Source organism: Rhinolophus sinicus, linkage group LG15 (genome assembly GCF_036562045.2).
Source record: "Rhinolophus sinicus isolate RSC01 linkage group LG15, ASM3656204v1, whole genome shotgun sequence".
Classification (NCBI taxonomy): Eukaryota; Metazoa; Chordata; class Mammalia; order Chiroptera; family Rhinolophidae; genus Rhinolophus; species Rhinolophus sinicus.
The window spans coordinates 19052210-19078337 of record NC_133764.1 but is presented as its reverse complement, the minus strand read 5'-3'; the positions used below and the strand labels follow the sequence as shown (position 1 = coordinate 19078337).

Below are 26128 nucleotides of genomic sequence, written 5' to 3'. Positions count from 1 at the left end.
CAAGGGGCAAGGGTGGGACATGAGAGGGGATTTAAACACCTACACAGGGAGGCTGGTGCCTCCGGCTTGCCTTCTGAACAAAAGTCACCTTGGCTCAGATACAAGGCCAAGGGCAAACATGGGAACACCAGGTTACCAAGCCTTGTGAGTTTATCATGCTTCTCTGCCAGCCCTGGGGACTGACCTTATATTGTGAGATCAAAGCTCTGTGGCCCAAACTTCCTGCTCAGCTAGGGAGGCTGAGGTCAGGAAGGTAGGAGAGACTGCCATGTTCCCCCCTGAGGGGCCCACTCAGAGAGTGGCAGGAACCAACCCCTCTAGCCAACCTCCCTCCTGGCAGTCGTGGCGGCCAAGGCAACTTTCAGGCTCTCTCCTGCAGCCAGGAGCTCTCGGATCCACCTCCTGAAGCCTCACCGCAGGGAGGGTACGACCTGCAGCTCAAGACCACCCTTCACCTGGGCTTGGCGCTCCTCCTCCAGGAGCAGAGCTCAGTGTGGACACCCCAACTGCTCACTTCCCTTTCGTCATAAAGGCACTGAACTTCTGAGTGCCTCGGTTTCAATGCTGAGAACCCCCCTGACTGCAGATCCCAGGCGGGGGCACAGCACTGACAACCGCTGTTTCCACAGGAGTTCATTTGTCTCAAGTGGGAAATACTAAGAGGGTTTGATTCTCACATCACCCCCCGCCCCCGAGGGAGGTCCTAAATCACCCCATTTTTACAGAGGGGGAGACTGAAGCTCTCGGGCAGACGTGGTTCAGTCCTGGATCTGGCCTTTACTGGCCGTGGAACCTCAGGCTAGAACTGAACAGAAGAGAAAGAGAAAGCCATGCCAGTGCTTCTCAAGAAGTCCCATGCCATTTGCAAAAAGTGACGTCGGTGAGACAACACATTCTGCGACTGCACACAACGCCACAACGAAAGGGGTGTGGAAACTGACACTGCCTTTTTTTTCAATGTTTTAATCGCAACTCTTGAGTTGTCTCTCTCCTCTGTCTCACATCCTGCCCCCAACACACCAGCTGCTGACAAAGTATCTAATCTGACACTGTCAGATTAGATCAAAAAAGTGTCACAAGAAGGCAAGGGAAGTTGAGGAGGGTATGACGTAGCTCCCAGAAAAACTCAGAAATGAAGGATGTCATTAGCTCCCTGGCAGCTACACTAAGATGAAAGATGGACAAATTCCCTGAAAGGTGGCGGAGCAGAGTGACTGGAAATATTCAGGGATCTAATGTACCCCCAGTAAGAGGCTGGGAGGGTGGGTGTGAAACCGGCCTGCACCAGAGGTGTTTTGTCTGGATGACCGGCTCATCCAGCCTGCCCCAAAGGCTGTGAACTTGAGACCATTCAGACCAGCTTCCCTGTGTCCATTCAGACCTTCCAACCAGCTCCCCTGTGTCCAAGTTCACCCACCACCCTTCCGGATCAGGGCAAACTTCCCAGGAGCTTGCGGATGCTAGGAAGAGAAGCGCTGCCCAAGCTCGCTGCCAGAGTGCCATTTTCACTGTAAATGAATCAGCTGGCATTTTGGCTCTGAGCATCCATCCAGGGACAATCTGTGGGCATGAGTGGCATGAGTCACAGGGATGTGGGAAGGGGCAATAAGATCTGTTTCCAAGCCCATTAGGCTATGGGCCAGACCCTGGACCCCACTGGAAACGCCCCTCACAGTGGGGACCCCTGCCCTGCCAGGAGACACTCCAGCCCTTTGTTTCCACTGTGCCACTTCCATTCCAATAACATATTCCAGCATGTCAAAAGTTAGTGGTTAAAAAATAAAAATAAAAATGTGTTACTAAAAATCTAATGGAGAAAAAACATGAAATAAAAAAAATGCTTACGTCACCCAAAAGGATACAGGATAAAAGGAAGAAACGAAGAACAAAGATCAGATTGGGGCAAACAAAAAACAAATAATAAACAACTCAACCATTATCAGTAATGCATTGAATGAAAGTGGAATAAACCATCCTATTAAAAGACAAATATTGTCAGATTAGATTTAACAAAAATAACTTAAGCAAGAAGACACAGATAGGTGAAAAGTAAAAGAACGAAAAGAGACATACCACGCAAACACCAACCAAAAGTTGGACGGGCTATATTAACATCAGACAAAGTCCACTTTAAGGTAAGAGATAGAGGGACATTAAGAAACGATAAAATTTAATTTAATAAGATGTAACACTTGCAAATGTTTACGCATCTAATAACATCGTTTCAAAATATATAAATCAAAACTTAGAACTAAAAGTTGGAGATTTTAATTCATCTCTCTCTCTCAGTAATTAATGGAGCAAGCAAACAAGAGAATTAAAAAAGATCTGAACAACAGAAGCTTGACCTGACACAAATAGAACACTACACCCAGCAACTACAGAATAAAACCATTAGATCTATGGTTGATCAATGGAGGAATTGGATACTTGCACAGTCCCAAAGAATCACCCTACAGATTACTGCAAGACACCAACCAACCCTCCTGCCCCGTATCTCTACCATGGAGAAAAGAGGCTATTATCACTGTAATGCAGTTATCAAACCTACCACCACTAAACTGGGAACAAAAAGACCTTAGCCTACATTGTGCTTCCCCGAAAATAAGACCTACCCGGAAAATAAGCCCTAGCATGATTTTTCAGGATGACATCCCTTAAACATAAGCCCTAATGCGTCTTTTGGAGCAAACCTTAATATAAAACCCGGTCTTATTTCCGGGAAACACGGTACAATATGAAGGACATGGCATCATCACCTATCACGTAATCTCAACAACACTTAATTCTCATCAAACCTTAGGATCTAACTTCTACTGAAGGGGAAAACAGGGCATAGAGCAACAAGTTACATATCACCACAGGGAAATAATCCGGCAGCAAGTTTGTGGGACCCTCTACAAGACAACTGGCCTGGTCATTTCAACAAGAGAATGTCACAAAAAAAGAGGGAGGGGGATTTTTCTAGGCCAGTGGTTCTCAAACTTGAACGTGCGTCAGAATCACGTGGGGTCGGGGAGGGGTTGTAAGACTCAGATTGCACCAGGGTTCCTGATTCAGCAGGTCTGGGGTGAGGTCTGAAAGTACATTCTATAGGCCGAACTAAACTAAAAACAAGAAAGAGCATTTCTAACAAGCTCTCAGGCGGTGCTCATGCTGCTAGTCCCAGGACCACACTGTGAAAACCGGTGTTACAGATCCATCAGAAGAGATAAAACCCAAATGTCACCCTTGATCAGATCCCAGCTCAAACAAACAAGCAAACAACCACCTCGCTGTAAAAGACCTTTTGGGGACAAAGGGGGAAGCTGGAATATGGATTAGCTATTGGGTGATATTAGGGAATGACGCTTGATTGGGTTAGGTGTCTTACTGGTATATATAGTAGTTATAAAGGAGAAATGTCCTTACTTTTGATAACGTCTTGCCTGGTTTGCTTTAAATGGTTCAGAAAAAAAAAGTTATATACGGAGAGAAAGCAAATATGGTGGCAGCACTGGAGAGAACCTGGGGCGTGCAAATCCTTAATGGTGCAGTTTCCTCCTGGACCGGCTCCACTATGGTCTGTCTTGGTTGTAGGGGCTGGTTTGGATGAGTCACTGTGGGGTACTCTTGGGTGGCTGATGGAATCATGGCTATTTGAGGGGCTGTATGGGGGGGGGTTCTGGAGCCAAGGAGGCTGGGGAGGGGTGCTGTGAACCCCTGTATATCACAGCTTTGGGCAAAACCTTGGGGACTTACAAAGGTTGGTGGCTGGGCCCTACTCTCGATGGCTTCCCATCATCAGTTCTAACAGGTCTCATTTTCCAGTATATCAGAAGTAAACCTGACATACGAATACATAAAACATGAAAGACAGTTGCTCCAAACTCACTGGTTAAAGAAAAGCATAAAATCCCCGACAAGTTAAAAGCTAACTGACAAATGACAAGCTGAAGCTCCATTTAAAAGGAATCTGAAGGAGTGAAGCCATCCTTCAAGAACGCTACCCTAGAGGGAGAGCCAACAGCAGCTGGAAGGCCGGAGGACCAACTTCCAGGGTCAAATGAACCCACGAGAGGACCTGAATGATGGGCGGTCTGGGTTCCGAATGGTCAGGTCTAGGTCATTTGGATGCAGGGGACATGTGGCTCCAGCTCTAAGAACAATCGTCTTTAGAAGGTGAACCATGAGTCGTCACATTACTAGAAACTTTTCCAACTAGATCCTGTGGCCAAGAGCTGTCCCCAGTGGGCCCCTCATCAATGGCAGGTTTTTGCCTGAAGGCAGAGCTGCCTCCCCTCCACTCAGGCTCAGCTGGGAGGCCAGGCTCTGCTCACCCTCCTCTTTCTCCTCCCGTTGGAGGATGGCTCCAAAGAACCTTTCTGTTATGGGCAGAATTGTGGCCATCTCTCCCAAATTCATATGTGACGTGCCAATCCCCGGCACCTTAGAATGTGACTGTTTTTGGAGACGGGGGTTTTTAAAGAAGTAATTAAATGAAAATGTAGTCTTTAGGGTGGCCCTAATCCAATATGACTGGCATTTGGCCCTATTTATATACGAAGCTAAGTAAGTTATTTCCATCTCTTGTGCTCTTTCCATAACACAGGTATATTTTAATTTTAAAGAAGTGTATGTGCAGTTCAGCCAGAGGCATTTAAAACTGCACAAGGCAATCTTTGTTTGCCCAGAACTGTATTTAGTGTAGTTATAATAGAAATGTAAAAGTGATTTTTACCTCAACAGTGATTGGTTTACAAGAGAAGAGACCAGCAGTTAGCCCTGGAACGACAGGCCTGTACCACAGAGCCTGTAATCCTGGGTCAGGCCACCTCCGTGGCTAGCAGTGCTCAGTAATTGAGCAAGATATTACCAGTTTCTCCATGCCAGTCGGTATTTCTGGCTGCTTGAAATCCGAGGCCGATTTCTTCCCTTTGTTGTGGTCAGTTTGGGAAGGAGGGCCCGTACCACTCCTGGGACACGTGGTCACCTTGCTCCACTGTGATGCCAGCCTTCCTCTGACATGCAAGAACACGACACCCCCTCTTCCCTCCACCCCAGGCTGTCCTTCCGGGGTCAGCGATGGTGACTGAGGGGCCAGGCAGATACTGCAGTTGAATTTGCCTAAGTGACCCATCTCCTAGGAAAACCCACAGGGGATGTGGCCCCAGGGTCAACTTCTGCTCCCATGGTGACCAAGCCCTGGATGGGGTGTGTGATGGTCCCAGATCTGAGTGCCCCACCCGGTGAACCTACCCCCTAAACACAAAGGATTAAAAGGGGCCCCTGAAGCAGTCTCCCCACCCCGGCCCCCTAAACAGACAACAGCCTTGATTTGCAAATGAAAATGTGGATTTTGGAGGCAAACTGTTGGGGATTATGAAAACAGAACTTAAATTGCTTCCACATCTGGAAACCAAACCCCTGCAGCCAGCCCCAAGAATTCCAGGCATGTCAGCCGACAGACACTGCAGGTCAGGGAGGCGTTTCCTGTTAGCTGAGCGGCCAGCATCCAAATTCCCAAACCCATACACAAGACGTTCTGTCTACATCAGTGGCCCGCAGAGCCACACCTGAGAGAAAGGAAATCCCCGAGGTGCTACTCGGGAGCACAGACCACATGGCTAGAGTGTGCTATGTGCTTTACTGAGGTGGTCTCATTTTTCTTCCTCTAAATGCCAGCAGGTGAATACTGTTTCCTCCTGACAGAGGAGGGCATGGTGTCGAGTTCAATCTACTTTCCTCTGAAGTGACGCTGCGGCTTTTCTCTCTATGCCCTTTTGTCATCACACAGAGAGGTAGGGCTATGTAAACCTGAATCAGGAACCCTTAACTTCAATCACCCCACCTAAATTCTCAAAAATGATTTCCCAAGTACCTGTTGGGAAGCTCCAGTTCCCACCCAGCCAGTGTATCCCAGAAAATCACGACTGGCCAGGTGTGGGGCAACTCAAAGGTCAAAAGCCAATGAACAGGCTGCACGTTGAAAGGGGCGCACGTTAAGGGCTCCCTGGCTCTCTGAACAGGCAGCTATTTTGGGTTACAAATTATAGCTTTCAAGGATGTCGCTGTTTGAAGAGAGGGCTTAATTACTCCCAGTCAAGAGTCTGTGGGGCTTGCTTTGGGGGCTCCATGTTTTATCATCACTATAAGAGGAGCTTAAAGTGAAAGCTTGGAACTGGAAAGCGGTGGCCCAGGCCAGCTCACCCACCTCTCTGGATGGAACAGCATTTCTTCAGTGAGGCACCTTCAAACGAGGTGACACGAACTCCCCAGGGAGAGGCTATGTGCTTCAGGGAGGGCACACCTGAACAGAACTGACCCTGCCGGACAATCTAAGGCCAGGGCGGGTACCTACTCCACCCGCTTTTGGCCACAGAAACCCTCAGGCCTTGGAAGGCCAAGCAAAGTGCCCATGTCCACGTGACCCACCCACCTGGAACAGACAGATGGGAGGGCCAATGACAAGGCAGGGCAACTCTCCTCCTCTCCACTCCTGCAGCTCTCCCCACCCAGCCCTCTGTTCTTATAACCTCCTGGCCCCTCCCATCAGCCCAGAGCCCCAGCAGTGCTGCTTGCAGGCTCAGTTCAGGTGTCACTTTTGTCCTTCTGCCTTTACCAGGTCCAGCTACCCAGGCCGGGGGTTCTCTGGGCCACTGCCTCGTACTGGGGCTGGCCAGAGCTCAGCTTTGGGGTCCATGGGCTAGGGCAGGATGAATGGGCTCAAGTCCTTTCCTAGGCTTTCCCACAGTGGGGACAGGTGAGAGAGCACTAGGTCTGTCCACAAGCAGAGTTTGGGGCTCAGAGGGTAGGAGGCCCCCAGGGAAATCTACTGAAAGCCCATCAAGACCCTCTCAAAGGGTCTGTGGGCTCCCCAATTGGCCACAGAACCCGGCCCTGGATCGTCGGACCGCCCCGTCCAGCCATTCTCAGCCACAGGACATGGTACTGCCATTCCCCTTCCCCTCGTACCCCAAGCTCCGGTCCAACTTTACCACCACCCCCATGCTTCGGGCTTCCTTATGTCTGAAACACAGTTCCTCCCTTTGCTTCAAACACCTGGCCCTAAACAACCCCCAGGCAGAAAGCCACTGTAGTTGGGAGGCCAATCCCCCCACCTCCACACTCCACAAACCCCCCCACCCCAGCCTGGACCTGAGCTCCTTGGGCCCTACAGCCATCTCTGGTACGCTCTCCCCTTTCTCTGCTCCTGTAATGCTCCCTGGCACACCGGGAGAGGTGGCACACGCCAGGCTGGGGCTTCACCCTCACCTCCCCCACCCATTATGTATCATTTTAAGAAGAAAAGAAATTACTCAGTGGGGAAACCTACCCATCCCAGCCTTGGCACAGCTAACCCACTGGTTCTCTCTGTCCCCAGCCAGGAGCTGTGCATTAGCTTTACCTCCTGGGGGTCCACGAGGAGGCAGGCTTATATCACCAGCTTATCCGGGCTCTTTGTGAGCCAAGTTCCATCCCACTCGCAGCTCTGTTTCTCTCAGGACTGGCTTAACTCATTACACACCTTGGTACTCGGGAAGGACGGTGCCAGAGACCAAACACCACCTCATCAAGGAGGGGACTGTAAACCCCTGGCGATGCCCAAAGCTGCGGAAGTCGGGCTACTGGCTTTCATCGGCTCTCAGGAGGGAGAGAGGCAGAGAGGAGACCTCTGACGAAAACAAGGTTTAAGACCACGGCATGCTCTAAAAGTCTCCCTTCACTCAGCATCTCTCAGCTAGACATCCCCACGTGGCTGTCTCCCGGCACCTCAAACTCAGCCCACTGCTGCCCCAGTCCTGCTTCCAACCTTAGTGAGCAGCCCTTCTTGTCAACCTCACCCGAACAGGAGCAGTTACTGACCGCTCACCCCACTCCCTGCAGCCCAGCCATCCCGCCCGACACATCCTGCTCACACAGGTCCCTGTGCCTTCCCCGGTGCTATGCCCTGCCCAGGACTCCTCCATCTGTCTCAGGGCGTTTACTTGGAGCGACTCTGTTGGCTGATGTTCCCAGAGCCCTTGGCATGAGCTGAAGAAACACAAGGTGGTCTTAAACAGGTGAGGGAGACCAGGAAGGAATATTAAGTGGTTTCATGTACCAGATGTTTCTGTGCATCAGCCACCATTCAGATGAGAAAGCGGGGGTTCAGAGAGGTTAAATAACTTGCATAAGGTCACAGAGCTAGCAGGGCTAGATTCTGAGCAAGGTCTGATTTGAATGCAAGGAGGGTACAGAAAATACTAAACACTCTCGGCAATAGCAGTGTCCAACACTCAGCATTGGAGCAGTCTCTCAGGTTGAGCCTTGCAGGCCACGGGAACAGGGGTTAGTTAGCAAGGCGGGCGGCAGCAGAACTTGGACTTGAGCTGAAGATGGCGGGGACCACAGCACACTAGACCACTGACTACTGTCAGCTGAAGCTCCTGGGACCTGTGCCACCCTGGCCACAAGGCACAGCCCCCTCCCCTTTCCCACCACAAGGAGCTTCAAAGAGGCTACATGTGGGAAGATTTTACAGAAAGGGAGAGGAGATTTGAAAGAAACTTGCTAAAAGGAAACACATGTGAAAATGAAAACTCAGGCAAACTGGGAGGACGACGGACGGAAGGGAAAGATGATGTTCAAGGATTATACATGGAGTCAGGAAGCCTGGTACATAATGCCAGTTTCCATCTGCTACCTTGGGAAGGCCAGCAACCCATTCCCTGACTTTATTTTCCCTTTTAATCCAGGTAGAATGGAACAGTGTGACCTCAGATGATACCCAGGAAGAGAGAAACAGAGAAAGGTGCCTTGCACATAATCATGATGACTATGGAGCCACGATCCAAATTTGGTGGAGGAAGAGGCTCAGAGAAGTTGCTCTGCTTTCCCAAGGTCACACAGCTGGTGAGCTGTAAAACTGGAATCTGAGCCCAGGTCTGCCCAGTGTTCAAGCTCACTCCTTTGAACCACATCACAGTGTCCTTTCATCAATCCTACCACCACTACAAGGTGGCTCTACTTCCTCCCTCCAAGAAACTGGGCAAATCATCCTGTAAGTTCTGTAGAAGTTACATAGTTTTTGTTTCATTAAATGCAAGATGCCTTTGATTTTAAGATGCATAGTATTTCAAGTACATCAAGAAAGAAAAGACACTTAATTAAAACACACCGGCAAATGTACCAATTTGAGATGTTACAATGTAAAAAAACAAGAGTGTGTCTTAGCCTCTCCAAAATACAGTGTGAGAGTAAGTGGGGAATGGGGATTCAGTCACAGTTCCTTGCCTGTGTGTGTGCACTGAACGGTAGATGACAACTCCATGCAGGAACGTGCGCACACACACGTACACACACACCTGCTGCAAAAGATCTTTCTTTGCTCATAACTGATTCAATCTTGCAGGTAATTATACAACAATGTGCTGGCTAGACCTGCCTTGTCAACCAGAACCCTCATTTTGCTAGACCATCAATTCAAGGTTCCTTAGGTAGAAGCTGTCCTGACTACCACCTTCCTAACCAGCCAGCCATCCTGGCCAGCTTCGCCTCAGTGGAGCTGCAGCAGCTTCTCTGGGCAGCCAAGCTAGATTAACAGGTAGGTTTGTTCCTTGGAAAACTACCAGGGCAGTCAACCAACATGGACGGGTGGCTGCAGAGCCCACCCCTTTCTGTCTGGCTCCCCTCCAGATCTCCTGGGGCCTGCAGCCAGCCAGAGCCGCAGTGCTTTAATAAGGCAGATACTGTGGGCTGGCAGTGGCAGGCAGGCAGCACTGCTCCAAGCTGGCTTTCCAGTCGGGCATAGGTAGATGATAGGCAGGCCTCAGCTGGAGGTGAAGGGTAGGTGGGCAGAGGCACTGCCCCTCTCTCCTTGGCAGGCAGGCTCTGGCCTGGCAGAGTGGGCCGTCTCTGGGAGGAAGACCAGGTGCAGCCCCACGCCAAGCCCTGGGGAGAAGGCTCTCACCTCGGAATGTGCTTTGCCTCTCATTCACAGATTGCCACGCGGGTACCAGTCCCTTCACTCTGGCCCCAGAGTATGCAACTGTGGAGGCTGAGTTGGTTTATTTAAAAACACAGACGCTGAGGACGTAGTTTGCTCCTCTGGTAAAGTTCCTCAGGTACCAGAGTTTTTGCCCTGCCACCTTCCTGTTTCAGTGTTGACAACCTCCCTTGCAAGAAAGTCTGTTGGGTGCTAAGGTTATCAGTCACAAGAATCAAACCAGTAGAGGCTTTTAGGAACTAAAAATAACAGCTCACTCATATGGCAGGCACTGTGTTAAATGCTCTTCATGCGTTTACATATTTGATCCACGTAACTACCTCATGAGGGAGGTGCTAGCGTCATCGTCATTTCACAGATGAGGAAACTGAGGCACAGAAAGATTAAATAATTTGCCTAAGATTCCAGGAAGAGCAACTGGCAGAGCCAGGATTTGAACCTGGACAGCCTGACCCCAGAGTCCAGGCTCTTGGGCCCTGTCCTGTCTGCTTCTCTAGCTACCTAATTATTCCATCCGCTGCCAACCGAGCAAGTGTCAGACCTACTCTGGGTACTTTAGGTCACAGTGGCTCCCTTTATCTTCACCATCACCCTATGAAGTAGATACCATTATCAATCTTACTCTACAGATGGGGAAACTGAGGCTCAGAAAGATGAGGTACTTTGTCCAAAGTCCCACAACTAGCAAGCAGCAGAGCCAGGATCTAGACCCACGTGTTTTCTGGCTCTAATTTTTTTTTTTCTACTTTAAGAAAACAGGCACTGAGCATGAGATGAAAGCGCCTGTGTTTTGAGGTAAGTATTTCTCCCAGGAAAACCAGTGAGCAGGAAGGAGAAACTTGTTCCTATTCTTTCTCCTTTCCTAGGAGGGAGACAGAAGCCCGGTGGTAAGAGCAAACACCCCCCGCCTCGGCTCCCATATCCCACATCCACTGCAGACAACACAGACCACTTGAAATGTGGCTTCCCTTTTTATGTTAATAGGCTTACAGAGCACAGAAGAGATGGGGGGGGTGGTGTCAAAAGATGACTCAAGAGTAAGAGGGTTCCCACCCACTCTCTCACACTTGAGTTCTGTTTAGGCCTTCCTCTTTCTGATCCCTTAAATGAGAAAAGCTCCCATGTATTAATAATAACAGCCACCAAGCTTTTGTTTTCATTTGAATCATGTGTACATTGTTGGGAAAGAACCCACTTTTTGGGAAGATGAAGCAGGTTGAATCAATTAAAAATATACGCAACAGTCAGAAAACTTCCCGTTTCTTGAAGGAAGTCAAAAAGTGGGGTTAAAAATGTGGGTGTTACTAGGACTGGCCTGCCTGGCAGAGCTGGGGCCACAGGTCCCTGGAACCCCCCAGCTCTGGATTCCCAACCAGGCTGCCTCCTCTGACCTTCATGTGACCCTCTGAGGATGCCTACTTTCTCCTTCCTACACACGCACACACACACATATACACGCATACACACATGCACATGCACACTCACACTTTAGGGGCTTTGGCTGGACAGAGACTCCTTAGGAGACCAGGGGACAGAACTGCTGCCAACTGCCTGCAGGTAGAGGGAGAGAAGAGAGATGCCCACGCACCTTGGGGCTCAAGGAGGTCAGGAGCTCAAGGAGAAGAGGAAACAGAACCCTAAGGGGGCCGGCCAGCACTCGCGTGGGCTGACAGCCACTCCGCGGGGCTCGCGTGCTGACGTCCCACTCCCCATAGCACTTACCCGAGGGAACAAGATTGCCCAACAGCGCTCTGCCGACCTAGCGTGCATCACCTGGGCGGTTTTTGCTGGTATCAATTTGTGTGGTGGAACTAAGTCTGGCAAGAACTGTTTCCACACTCTTGTGGACAGCCTTATCTGATCCAACCTGGGCTGAGAGCAGAAAAGTCCACGGCAGCAACGGCCACACACAAACACCTCTCCCAAGAAATGCCTTAACGTCCAAACTCCTCAACAGTAATGGCTTGAAGTGGGCAGAGCAATGAAATGCACTTTGTGCTGGTGGATTTCTAGAATCAACTGTACTGTTAATCTGGGATTCTGGGCCGTGGCGTGGCAGCATCAGGCCCCCCCCCCCCCCCCCCGATTTCTACTTGCCTTACTCTCCAATCACGGCAGTTTCCCTGCCGTTCTGTGGACACATCTCACCAGCCATGGTCCCACCTCAGGGCCTTCGCTGTTCCTGTTTCCTCTGCCTGTACCTCTTTGTCACCTTCTCAGCGAGGGCTTCCTTGCCCACTCCATTTTAAAAAACCACATGTGGCACAGCACTCCCCCACTGCCCCGCTTTCTCTCCTGCCATCTCACACACTGCAGGTTTTACCTGTTTGCCTGCCCCTCTGCCATCATGTGACCTCCACGAAGGCAGACTGTTGTCTGCATGTTCACTGTGGTATCTCCAGTACCCAGTACAGAATCTAGCACAAATTAGACGCTCAAATATTTGGTGAATGAATTGCCTGTGCCAGGCACATGCTGGGTAGGGGCTGGGCAAACAGAAATGGGAAAGGGTCTGTGCCCTGAATTGCCGTCCGATGGAGGTGACTGCCATACCACATCCAGGAGAGATGACCACCCCACATCTAGTAAAACACGACGTGGGCCTGCCAAATCACCATGCCTGTCATGTGGTGCCCAGCTGATGGGGCAGGACCACCCAAATCCAACTGGGAGACCAAGTAGTAGGAAGACCTGAGTGGTCCCCCTCATTTGAGAGGCCAGTGATTTGATGTCCAGTTACTGAGTCAAGAGCCAGCACAGCGGACCTGGAGCAAAACAGAGCCCAAGCCCAGGGACTCTGCACACCTGGCAAGGCCAAGGTATTATGGCCCACCGTCAACACCAGGCAGTAGGCAGACTAGATAAAGATACTTGCTTTTCATAATGCAGTGAGCCCTGCACCGGGGGCCAGGGCACAGGGCCAGAGGGTGGGCACCCCCGCCCCCATCTAAGTCCCTGAGTCCCTGGGAAGCCAGCCTTCCAGGAATTGCTTATCTGCTATACTTTATTGAAGCCTCTCCCGTCCTCTTCCTACCCATCCTAAAACACATAAAGTAAATTAAAATTGTGAGGCCCCTCAAAGCAGGATCAGTTGTGAAGCATCCCTTGGCATAACAGGGGCTTTAGGTTCTGTAAGAGGGACGGAGCCCTTGGAAAGGAAGTTTCTAGCCATCTTGGTGGGAGGGAGGCAGTTGCCGGCAGGTGAGAGCTGTGAGGGCCCCAGGTGAACAACCAAAGAGAAAGCCCTGGGTGTGGGGGCAGCTGGTCCCATCAGGAGGGGAGCGGGGCTAGAAGGTCATAACGGGGCCAGTGTGCCTAAGGGAGGGGGCACAAATGCTTTGAAGAGAGGGAAAAAGGAAGGGAGAGGGGGCCAGTGGAATATCCACCAGGAAGTTCTCAAACTGCAGCCCAGAGCCTCCCCAGCACCGGCTGCCACAAGCCCCCTAACTTCTTCTCCTTTTCCCCCACTTGATGAAAAGTCCTTTCCAAGAACAGGGTTCCAGGCAGTCTCTCCTACTGCTCTGCCTTGGGGCAAAGGTCATGCCTCCCAGCCTGCTCACCTGGCCTGGCTAGTTTCATCCCTCCCCTAGGTACAATCTTATCTCATGCCAGCCTTCGTCATCCACCCCACTCCCGCCACCAAAGCCCACGGTTCCCAAATGACAAAGCTGTCCCCCAGTCGGCATTTGCCCTAGGTCTGATACCTGCTACTCAAGTCCCAAGTCCTTCATTCCTCTAGGCCACACAAGGGAGATCTCACAGGGGCCTCCAAGACAACCCAGATCAACCCAGGGCTCAGGGGAGTTGGGCAGGGAGCAATTCGACCCAGGTTTTCACTTTCCCAACTGCCTGAAAACCTCTTAAGGGCAGGTACATGTCTGTGTATAATAGCCCCTGGGCACATAATGAGCATTTCATGAATGCCAGCTTAGCAGTTTAAGGTTGGGGCCACTCTATCTGGGTAAGATGGTGTGGCGAGTGGCAGGACCCCAGTCCCAGGCAGTGACTACTCACAGGAATCCACCAAGGCTGGGTTAGATGGTTATAGGTAGGGAAGGAGAGAGGGAGACAGAGACCCCTACTGCAGAGGTCGGAGACACACAGTTGGTAACCCGCCCCCTTTGAGATTCCTTTTTCCATAATCTGACATCACAGAACCACATCTCACCAGGGGAAGGACCTGGGGACGCCCCACAGGATGTGCCTGCCCCATCCCCTTCCCAGGAGCAACTAGCACCTGCCTCCAGGAAGGGAGGACAGAGGTTGTGTGGATCAGCAGGAACCAGCCCAGGGGGTTGCTACACGGTGTAGGCTGAGTGCAGGAACCCAGTCTCCTCACAGTCCTTTGAGAAGGTGACCCAGAAATAAGTCAGTCAAGGAACACTGGCATGTCCCTCAGTGCCGAGTGATATCACATCCAGCCATCTGTGGAAGAGCAGTGCCAGGGAGACGGGGAACTGGCGAAAGCGGTATACTGGAGGGTGTGCAGGGATGAGAAGGAAAAAAGTCCGGGGCTCAGTAGGGACCAGGTTTCCACAGCAAAGGCACGGTTTTCCAGAGGCTGCTCTGCCACGACGCTTGTCCCTCGCAGGGAATCGGCTGTGACCACAGCAAGTACTGCCAGGACGGTCCCACCCGCTCTTAGGGAGCGAAGGGGTGGGAATCCGCACACACCTCTAAGCTCCGCAGCCTCAAGGCTGGAAAGGGGCTGGGCCCTGTCCCCAAATCCCGAATTAGGCTGGCCCTCCCTCTTGCCCGGCAGAACTCCTCGGGGCCGAAAACAGGATTAGTAAGGCTACCATGAGCTGAGGAAAAACTTCGCCCGCGCACAGCCCCCTTCGGGACTCTGAGGGGCCAACCAAGGGCAGGGAGCTCCAGGAACACGGGTCCCGGAAGGGCAGGCGCGCTGCGAGCGGAGGTGGGGCGCGGGGGTCCCAATGGAGGCGTCCAGGCAAATGAGCCCCGTACCCAGCCCACTAGATCCCCCTAAAACCACTTTTTGAAATTGCGCCGAAGACACAAGCGACCACCTCTCCCTGCCGCCCGGGGCTGGTCCTCTCCAGCCTCGCACCTGAGGGCAAGCAGGGGGCCCAGAGTGGGCAGCGGCTTCTCCTCCGTGGCCCAGCGGGCCGAGACGCAGGTAACCCGACCTCCCCCGCCAGGGCCGAGAGGGTGGACACTCCCGGGGCAGGAGCCGGAGCCCGGGCTGCGGACGAAGTTCCGCTCTCCGGCAACTTCTCTGGCCCCGGGGCCGCGGGCCCAGCGAGGTGCGCGTCGCCAGAGCCCTGCGAGCCCGAGACCCTGTCGGCCGCCGCTTACCTGGCCCCCAGGGGCCGGCGGGGTGCGCATACCCCGTCTGGCCGCAGGTCGGTGAGCTGCAGAAGCGCGAGAAGCTGGCGGGTGCAGGTCGGCGGGGCGGGCAGGGACGCGGCGGGCAGCGCGGAGAGCGCAGGAACCTTCCCCGCGGCAGCTCGCTCGGTTAGGCACCAGTTGAAGGCGCCGGCCCCGCCCCCACCCGCGCCCGTTGCCGGGAGACCCGCGTGGGACGAAGGGCTCTTTGTATCAAAACTGCCATGACATCACGAGGCGCCGGGGCTCGGAGATCGAAGAGGCGGGGCCTGGTGCCGGGGGCGGGGCCGGAGGAGGAGGAAGAGCAGCCTGGGAATCGGATCCGCAGGGGGCGGAGCCCAGGTAAACCCGCCCCCTAGGTAGAGGCAGGTGTCTGGGGCGGCGCAGACCAATGGATGCGCGGCCGCGGGGCGGGCGCAGGCGACGCCCCGCCCAAAGTAGAGCTCGCCTGGGCCTGAGGGAGCCCGGGTCGCAAGGTTAGGGCCTCATGGGTTTGGGTGGCCCGGGCCCTGGGATTGCTCAAGACCGAGTTTGTAAACTCACGTGCCTGCCTGGCGGGCTCAGTCGCCGCCGCTGCCCATTCCAGTTCACTCTCACTGTTTGCGGTCACAGCACTGCGAGATTCCGGCCAGAGCTCTCAGGCTCACTTTTGCGGACCCGAATTAAGACCTACCAACCCCTACCTCCTTCACCACCACCACCCGCCGTTCCTAAATTGATTCTCATCCTGAATCTCACCCACAACTTTCCCAGTCTTTTCGTGTGGGGTCAAAGCTGTCTTTATAACCAGCCCAGGAATACAAAGGACCAAGAGGCAACAAGAACTAAAAACCAAAAAGGGAAGAACCTCTTCTGTTGAATCCTAGTAAATAAAATTTAAGTGAAAAACGTGCCCCCCAATTTCTTCACTATGCTCAGGATTAAAAGAAGGCAAAGACCTAAAGCAGCAAATATTGCAAATGTTTCCTTTTGACTTGATGTTGCATTGTGTAGCTGGTGGGGGCGGGGATGCAGATTTAGCTTCCAAATTTATCTTCCAGGTGGATATGAAGAAGACACCCTTGTCTTCCATGAGTTCTCACTGACCCATAAGGTGGTACTTTCGTATGGGCAGGGCCTGTCACCAGCTATGCTGTTTCCCCGAAAATAGACCTAGCCGGACAATCAGCTCTAAGGCATCTTTTGGAGCAAAAAGTAATATAAGATCCAGTCTTATTTTACTATAACATAAGACCCGGTCTTATATAACAACAAAAGACCGGGTCTTATATTAATTTTTGCTCCAAAGATGCATTAGAGATAATTGTCCGGCTAGGTCTTATTTTCAGGGAAACAGAGTAGGTGCTTTGGCACAGCACCCCCCCACACACACACCCCACACACACACCTTCCCCCCTCCCCACTTTCTTTCTGGCTCTTTGCTCTCAACCTCCTTCTTCCCAATCTCTCTCCTGCAAATAAATTCCCAGCTGCCCCTCTGTTTACCAGGGCCTGTCTCTGAGGCAAAGCATTCCACTAAGGCTTCTCCAAAAAGGACAGCATTAGCCAGAGGGGGGCCTTCTGGCAAGGGCTGTTTTAGGGGTGAGGGGAGAGCAGTGGGGGTGACGAGGGGTGAGGTGGAAACTCTACCACCCACCTCTCTCCTCTCTGCTTCTGCCTTGTGGTTCAGAGATCTGTGTGTGGAGGCCACAGTGTATCCCTAACACATAGGCACCCTGTGGAGTATCATAAACAGCACTGGCTTTGGACTCAGTCCTGGGTTTGAATCCTCTGGGACAAGTTATGTAACCTCTCTGAAATTCGGTGTCTTCATCTACAGAATGGGAATGGCACGGTCTACCTCATGGGTTATGCACCCTGGCACAGTGGGTACACTTAATTTTAGGCACTCATCAAAGGTGTGGTACAAGCATTAGCCCGAGAACTCTGGTCCTGCTCTGCCTTCCTCGCTCCATCCTGAGATCTTAGCTCAGCCTATTCCCTTAAGGTTTTAGGGAGTGGCTGAGTCCAGGGGTTCTATCTTAGTTTCCCCTCTTCCCTTGTGAGTCTCATGTTACCCCTGAGAACTATGGGGTCCCAGAAAGTAGGTCACATGACAGAACCACTCAGAAGTGGAGAAGAGAAGCAGACACTTAAGGTGATCATTGCTTCTCTGAGTCCTGGCTTTGTCCCAGCGAAGGTCAGTAGAGAAAGTCAGATGCATCAAGTCCCCTGCCTGGCCCACCAGCAGTAGCCTGACCGACACTTTCAAGAGCTCTACGGGGGGAGTGGTCCTAATGGTCCCTCTTTATTTTCCCCCAAAGTGGTGGGGTGGGGAGCATCCCCAGGTACTTGTTCTGAAAAGCAGCCTGACAGAGAGGACGGCCACAAGATGCTAGCATTGAATGCTTCTGAGTTTGAAGCCTACTCACCTCTACAACTTACATGGAGAAGTCATTTTATGTTGCGGAGTTTCGGTTTCCACCTCTGTAAAATGGAAACAAGACCTTTCCTCTTCCAATTGGGAGGTTTAAATAAAATGATAAAATGAGAGTCTAGTAGAATGCCTCCCGTGCTTCCAGCACTCAATAAATAGTAGCTCCTCGTGGTTACCGGCAGCACAAATGGGCTCCAGTCTGACTCAGTCATTAGGTGCATGAGCTCTGAGCCAGAGCCAAGGGTCATATCGTGGCTTCACCACCGTGTAGCTGGGTGACCCCAGGCAAGGTTAATTCCCAGCATCTCAATTTCCTCATCTGTAGATTGGAGATAATAGTAGCATGTATTTTAGGATTATTGTGAGGACTGAAATAATCAGGATCCATAAAATATTTAGAATAGGACCTGCCACATAGCTGGTGTTCAGTAAACAGCAGCCATTATCCATTACCATATGGCAAGAGGCTAGGGAGAACTGAGGTAAGGATTCACACCTGAAGCAGAGAATTTAGGACACTAGCTTTCGGGAGAGGTCCTGGCATCTTCCACAGGATTCAGGGAAGCAGTGATCATTTGTGGGGTCGGGAGGAGGAGGCTACTATGTCTGAAATGGAATGTGGGACCTGAGGGCTCTAGCCCAGGCCAGGACTCCCAGAGGACTCAGTTATTCTCTGTTCAAATGGGGGCTGGGAGAGAGTGATTAGGGAATATAGTCCTGCCTCCTGAGCACAGCCCCCCATGAGCCTGGGGGCAAGTGGGCTCTTACGTTAGCTACCTGGTCCGTCAGCGTGGGTATATTATAGAGGTCATAGAATCAAACCATTTTAAGCTGGGAAGACTCTCTGGATAAATACCTAACAAACTCTTCCCCCATTTTATGGATGGAAAGATGGAGGATCAGAGAGGGCTGAGAATTTGTTCAAAGCCCCACAGTGAGAGATCGGATGAGTAGAGACTGAAACCCAGGCTTCTGACTCCAGTGCAGGGCCCTCTCCTTCCCACTCCACTCCAACTGGGACGCTTTACTGATGGGGTCAGACAGGCAGGGGTTGAGCTCCTTCGCAGTGCTTCCCCAGCACTGTGAGTCGCTTAAGCGGTCTACCTTGCCTTTTCAGGAGCAAGAACAATCTCATTAAAAACAGAAATCCTCTCCCAGGGAATGTATCTAAGAATAATTTTTAGATGGCAGGTCACTCTGATGAATTCTTTTTATGTCATGAAACTGACTATCATTGTGTCGATAGGAGAAAACTCCCATGATGTTGAATGTCAAAGCCAGAAAGAAGCAGATCGAATGTTGACAATCAGGAGCTATTATCCTTCAGAAACTGATGTGGGGCAGAAAACACATGGTCATTGGGGTCATTCAGGTGAGGGAAGAGAGTAGTAAGTTCTCTCTGTACCACAGCTACTGATCTACGTCTACTTCCTTCTGCTGTCACCAGGCAGCAGTTAGCTTAACATGAGACAGTGTAAAGAGGCAATGTTTTGTACATGTTTGGGGCCATATGGAAGGATAGGCCAACATATACGGCATCATTAAAACAGGAAGAGCTCTCTGAACATCACCCAGTGTTAACATTAGCCACGCAACTGACGCCAACCCACGTGAGCCAAATGAACAAATAGAAAACAGCTATACAAATACTGCTAGAATTGAAAAGGAAGTCTCCAGAACAGACATCAGTCATCAAGCAGGACTGGCAACGTCAGTCAAACCTTGTCACTCACTGGACATTATTTCTGCCCAGCCACAGTTATCACCAGCTACCACTGCCCTTTGTGTGGAAAAGCCCTCCGCACAGCTGGCTCACACTTTGCCACAAACACTTGTCTCCTGCACCTCCTCTTTAGAGGGCCCCTGACTCCACAGCCAGGAAACGTCAGCCCCAAACACTAAGTCCCAGCTTTCCACCCCAGAGGACAAAGTCAACCTCTGATGACTTAAGCAAAGGCTTCAAAAAGGGAAACGGTTACTAAAGAAATAGGCAGGACCCTGGGATTGCAGAAGCCTCTTGACCCTGAGGGAAAGTTGTTCCCAGTGTCCCACTTAGAAAAAATGAGAGCAATGCCTGAATCTCAGAGCCTTTCCACTCCAGCAGGGGCTTGTCCAGGGGGCATGCACTGGGGCTGGGAAGAGGAGGGCATCCGGGACCATTCCTTCCTCTGGAAAGCTGTGGGTTGGGAAGCCATTGCTAAGGCCCCCTCCCGTTCTATCACCGTGGGCTAGCCCAGGCACAGATCTCGGAGCGAGGTACGCATTCTGGAAATGGGAACTCTTTTCCATTGGCAAACACCTCGGTGTTGGTGACTACCCTTTGGCCAGGATTTCTGCAGTCTGCCACTGCAGCTGGGTTCCCTCCTGGTGTGTGGCTGGACGCTGTGCAGACCGGACAGGACCAGGTCTTACTGACTCTGGCCCCAGGCTGAGTGTTCAGAGAGACCAAACTCTATTTTTGTCAACCTGTGCACACATGAACAATGGGTTTTCTTATTCATGCAAACCCAACGAGAGGGGAAAATGGTGAGAAAACCCATGTTTCCTCTGACTCATTCAATCATCTAAGAGGAGGAGGTGGCAGGCCAGGAGGAAGTGGAACATGGTCTTCTTTTGACATGTGTTGGGTGAGGGCAAGGAAGAAAAACCTCCCTTTCCTTTAGTCTCCTAACATCAGGTGACTGCAAGATCAGTAGAGCATCAACAACTCTCCTCTCCTACAAACGCCTCCTCCCCCGCCCCGCCACCTCCTCCCAGACCTGGCAGCCTGTGTCGCTGAGTTTTAGGAGTGGGAAGTAAAGTAGTGGTTCCCAAACTGCACTGCACACTAGACTTACTTGGGGAACTAAAACATGTCAGTGCCCGGGTCGTACCCCATAGTAACTGAATCTAAACGTCTAGGGTGGCAGCCAGGTGTTAACCGTTTTTAAAGATTCCCCGGTGATTCCAGGGCCGCAGTTTGGGAACTACCTCGCTGAAGGCTTGCTGACTTGCAGTGGGAGCTGGAGCAATCACAGGTGAAGGTATCATTTATGTATGCATTAATTCATTCATTCACAAATATGTAACGAGGACCTGCTATGTGCCAGACCCTGTTCAAAGTATTGGAGATACACCCGCAATCAGTGTAGTCTCAGTTTTCATGGAACTTACATTCGGGTGGCGGAAGGCAGACAATAAACAAATAAATGATATATGTGTGTGTGTGTGTGTGTGTGTGTGTGTGTGTGTGTGTGTGTGTGTTCATGGTATGAAGAAAACCAAAGCAGGGTAAGGGACAGAGAGACTTTAGGGGCAGGGGTCTATTTTCACCCTGAATTTAAGCACTGATTTTGGCTTCTGGAAAGCGTAACTGTGCCCCCACTTGCTGTCCTAGACTTTATCCTGCTCTCTAGCTACTAGCTTAACAGTGTCCCCTTGACAATCCTCACAGTCCTGCGTCCTGCTCCTCACAGGGCTTTCCTGCTTACCTCTTCCCCTTAGATTTGCTCAGGGCAGGGGCCTGGCATCTTCTGCACACATCACTCTTGACTCCTCCTCCTGCCCTCTGTCAGCAGTAACAGCTGACACGGGGCCTAGGCAAGGCGAGTGATCCATTAAGAATCATCTATGTGCAACCCATAGGGGGATTTTAGGCTTGTGGGGTGTGTGAGAGGGGAAGTGGAACAGTGGAGAGAACCCCAAACCCTGGCTCTGTCATTTACTGGCAAAGGGCCAGTCACTTCACCTTGCCAACCCTCAGTTTCCTCTTCGGTCAAATGGAGAGAGTCCGACCAACTTTATAGGACGGAGGAGATCTGTATGAAGAGAAAAAGTCAAAGACTTTTGGAAAGTGTTTTGCAAATATGAAAACTTTTTAGAAATTATCATCCAGGCCTCTATAGACCTGAAATCATAGTGCATTAAAGCTGCAGGGGATCCTGTTTTACAATTGGGAAACTGAGGCCTGGAGAGAAGAGATGACTTCTCTACCGTCACAAAGCTTGTTAATGGCATAGGATCTACACGGACCTCAGAAAGGGGGAGGTGGTTGGGAGGAGACTGAGGATGTTATTTTACTAAGTATCAAACATTTTGCCTTCTCTGCCCACTAAGCTAACTCCTGTTCATCCTTCAAAACCCCACTCAGGTGTGACCAATCAGGTGAAGACTTTCCCCCATGGCACCACTAGACACCTAGGGAGTGCAGTAAGCTGGGTGCCCTTCCAGTCATTAGCACGTGCACACACACGTGTGTGTGTGAGCTCACCAGAGGACCCTCTACTTGACATGCTAGGATCCAAACTCTGTGTCAGCTGCCCTGATAGCTATGTCCTCAAGTGGCAGGTTCTATATACAATGGTTCAGAGAGTGTTGTGGGGTCCCATACCCAGTTCATCTTACTCCAAGCCCAGGCTCCTGCTTGGGCCCCACAGCCTGGCAGTTGGGCTACGTCCTCTGCCCTCCTCAGAGCTGTTCTGGGTAGCAGCCTGCCCACAGTCTACCCTCAGGGGCTCTCTAGCAGGGTGTGCCCCATGTGGCCCTCTGAGCCCTGTCACTGCAGTCACTGCCCCTTACATATGTCCTGTGTGCTCTCCCTGCATGGCTGTTCTCAGCCTACAATTAGGACCTACACCAGGGACGCTCCAGGGTAGCGATCATTAACCTCAGGGCTTATCTCCCTCCTGAGAAGAGAGTAACTTTTAGACAAGGATGGTAGTAGATGAAGACAACCTTACATCTTACTTCAGGTCAGAAGGACATATACCGAAGGGCTTGTAATTCCACTTTTGAAGCAAACGTGGTCCCCCCCAATTGTCTCCTAAATTATCTTAGTGACACTGCAATTAAAAACCACCCCAAACCCTGTGGGTTCAGCACTGTGAGAAGGTGGGGGGCGGGAGACAGCAGTCGTGGCAGCTGGTCCTAGAGGTGGTTCCTGGTAGGGCCCAGGGCCAGCTTTCAGTGGGACCCACCCAGGATGGGCCGGGCCACCCTTGCATAAACAGGCAGCCGCAGCAGCAGCAGCAGCAGACAGGAGGGGCCTCGTGTGGAGCCTGAACTGGCCTCCTGTCTCCAGCACAGGCACGCACACACACACATACGCCTCCTTTGTGGCCCTTCCAGCGCAGGGCTCTGCAAAGGGAAACCAAAGGCGCCTGGCCCCAGAACACTGAGCCAATGTTCCTTCCACTTAGGGGAAAACCACAAACCAGCAAGGTTCTGTGGCCGCAGCCCAGGCCCAGGCCGACTGAAGGAGCTGCTGTTTTCAGGTAGATACTGGAGAGGCCCCAAGCTCAGAGGAGGCCAATGCAGGGGGAGGAAGGGCTGCTCCCAGGGTGCCCTAAAAAAGAAACCTTTCTTCCAGGCCAGGCCCCCTGCCGTCCCACTAGACCACAAGGCCACATTCATGGGAGTGTAGTGCCCTGGTGCCCGGCCAGCCCAGGTTCCAGCCCAGCTCTGCAGCTACCTCCCACAGCTTGCACATGGCCAATTCTTGTGACCTGCTGTTGCTACGTGAACACTGAATCAATGAATACTGAACCACTGCTCGTCGGGGTTAAGTTCCTGCAAGCCTCTGATTACAACGTTTTTGTCAACTGATCAATACATAACCTTGCTTTATGTGTGTTTAAAGACACATTATTTAACACATGAGGTGTGATCAAACAATACGGTGGATGTTTAAATTGGAAAAAAAGTGTATTCCAGTAAAAGACACATTGCCATTAATCCCCCTCAAAATACTCCCCCTCACTTTGAACTCAATTATCCCATCGTTCTTGCCACTTTCTGAAGCAGTTCTGGAAGTCCTCTTTCGTGAGTGTCTTTAGTTGCATGAATGTCGTGGCTGCTTCTATACCCTGAATCATTTTGACTTTCAGGAAGAGCCAGAAGTTGCACGGTGCCAGCTCTGCTGAGTAAGGTGGATGAAGACACACTGTAATGCTTTTATTTGACAGAAATTGCCATAAACCAGAAGCGATGTATGACACAGAGTGTTGTCAAAATGGAGAATGATTTACGGCACACTTTAAAACACACCTTCTCTCAACCTTAGCTCACACCCAACTGACTGCCCCAAACGAGTTATAACTTGTCACACACTGTTACTAGGGTTCGATGCGCTGCTTCCCATATTGAAGATCCCTGCCTTTCTGTTGGATGGCACTCGGCAGCAGCATTCACTGTATTTTGTGATCACAACAGGAAGGCCCCGTGTCACACATCGCTTCTGGTTTATGGCAATTTCTGTCAAATAAAAGCATTACAGTGTGTCTTCATCCACCTTACTCACCGGATCTGGCACCGTGCGACTTCTGGCTCTTCCCCAAAGTCAAAATGACCATGAAAGGTCAACGTTTTGAATCGATTCAGGACTTTAAGGCAGCCACGACAGCGCAACTAAAGACACTCACGAAAGAGGACTTCCAGAACTGCTTCAGAAAGTGGCAAGAACGATGGGATAATTGCGTTCAAAGTGAGGGGGGGTATTTTGAGGGGGATTGATGGCAACGTGTCTTTTACTGTAATAAATTTTTTTAAACTTAAACGTTCACTGTATGTTTGGATCACACCTCGTATGTTGTTGATTCATTCACACTGAACTCACAGCCAACAGTCTTATCCTTCACGCCTGAACAAAGCTTATCTAACATGCATTTTCTCCGTAGGGCACAATGCAGCCGTCTTGCACTTTGGCACACTAGGCAACACTTCAGCACCACACGTGGGGGCCATTTTAAACAGCAAAATCACCTCCCAAAAGCCCCCGAAATATGAAAACATGACACTAAAAAGACTGCTAGAAGGACACCTGTTTACGGTATGAGCGGAAATGAGGAGTAATGTGTTGCTCAACCTTAGCCGGCCCCGCCCAAATTGTCAACACTTTGAGCATGTCTGCAAATGATCACGAAAACGCTGCCAGTATCGATGGGTGTGTGTGTGTGACAAATTTTAGCAAGTAGGCAAATTTGCACATATAGAATCTGCCAAAAATGAGGACTGTATCTGTGTTATAGGGCTATGGTGGGGGGGGGATGTTAAATGAAACAATGCATGAAGAATACTTCGCATAGCAATAGCTCAATATATATTTTTATTGGTACTACTTCTATTACTTGCTGAACAGGCCACCTTTTGACACCTTAGCAGTTCCCTCTGCTTGGAATGTCGTTCCTTGCGCTTTTTCCATCTAGTGAAGCCCAGGGTTTCGAGTTCGCCTGGGGCTGGGTTTGAACCACACCTCTGCCCTTTGCCAGCTGGGAAACGCTCAGGCTAAGCTGGTTGTCCTTTCTCCTCCTCTCATCTCCAGCACTGCTTCCCGCACTGCTCACTCACAGCCGATGACCGTACTTAACAGAAGTGACCAGAAGAGACCTCCTCCTGTCCTTTCCACAGGGTCTGCATGGCCCCCTGTGCTGCAGGTGTCTTCACTGCCTTCCTTCTGCCCCAACACTGGTTCAGAGATGGACCCGTCTACCCGGGCCCCGGACCCCACCCCTGCAGCCTCAGTTTCTCCATCTCTTCTAGTTCATCTTACCAGATTATGCCCTGGCTTTTAAAGTCCCTCCCGAAATACCACAGGGTGGAAACGAGTCAACTAGAGCATCATGGGTCCTCAGCCCTCCTGAACTCTCATCGCAGCCCTTGACCCAGTGGATCTCTCCTTGAAACTCTTAGCTGGCTTCTAGGATATCAGCCGCCTGCTTTTCTCCCACCTCCCCAGGAGTGACTTCTTAGCCGCTCTTTCTGGCTCCTGCATCCTTCCTCAGTGGTAAATGTGAACAGATTCTGTGCGTCAGCCCTCTTTTTCCCTCTTTTTCCCCCCTTGTGGGGGAGGACAGGGTATCATCCAGCTTGTGGCTTTAAATCTCATAAAACTCTGATGCCTCCCAAATGTTTATGTCCAGACTGGGCCTCTTCCTTGACCTCTGGATTACTGTATACAATCGCCTATGGGGGAAGTTTATTGGGGAGTGTCTTAGGGATCAACCCCACGAGAGCATGAGCAAAGCAGGATGGGGCAGAGGGAGAGATGAACTGCAATGCAGTGTCACGAGGCCTCAGCTGACCCCACAGGAGCTCTGGAGCCAGGATGGTCCCTCAGAGTTGTCCCAGGAAGAGGCAAGGGGGCAAAACCCTTGTATACTCATATGGACCAATCCCGGGATAAGGCTGCCTCCAGGAAGGGTCTGTAATCTTGGGTCAGGCAGCCCCCTGGCCCCTGGGAAGGGTCAACTGCAGCGGCACTTTAGACAGATGGAAGAATGAGGGCCTCCAACCTAAAGCAAATCTGGACCGCACCACGGGTCGGCATCTTCACCTGAAACTCCAGCAGGCCTCTCAAGCAACATGTCACAACGGAACTGCCAAATTTCCCTCCAAGCCTGCTATCTCCCTTAGTCCCCAGC

General features: G+C 51.3%; 1 protein-coding gene across 2 annotated transcripts in view; it reads right to left on the bottom strand.

The window, feature by feature from the left end:
• RAB11FIP4 (RAB11 family interacting protein 4) overlaps window positions 1-26128 on the bottom strand; it is a 95707-nt gene that overhangs the window by 20572 nt on the left and 49007 nt on the right. The window contains exon 1 of one of the 2 annotated variants that reach the window (XM_019750721.2): window positions 15287-15587. The exons of the other annotated variant lie outside the window; for it this stretch is intronic. Within the exon in view, the coding sequence (XP_019606280.1) occupies window positions 15287-15316 (30 nt within the window). The 5' untranslated portion in view covers window positions 15317-15587. Of the gene's footprint in view, window positions 1-15286; window positions 15588-26128 lie in introns of those variants that run through there. 2 annotated transcript variants of the gene reach the window in all.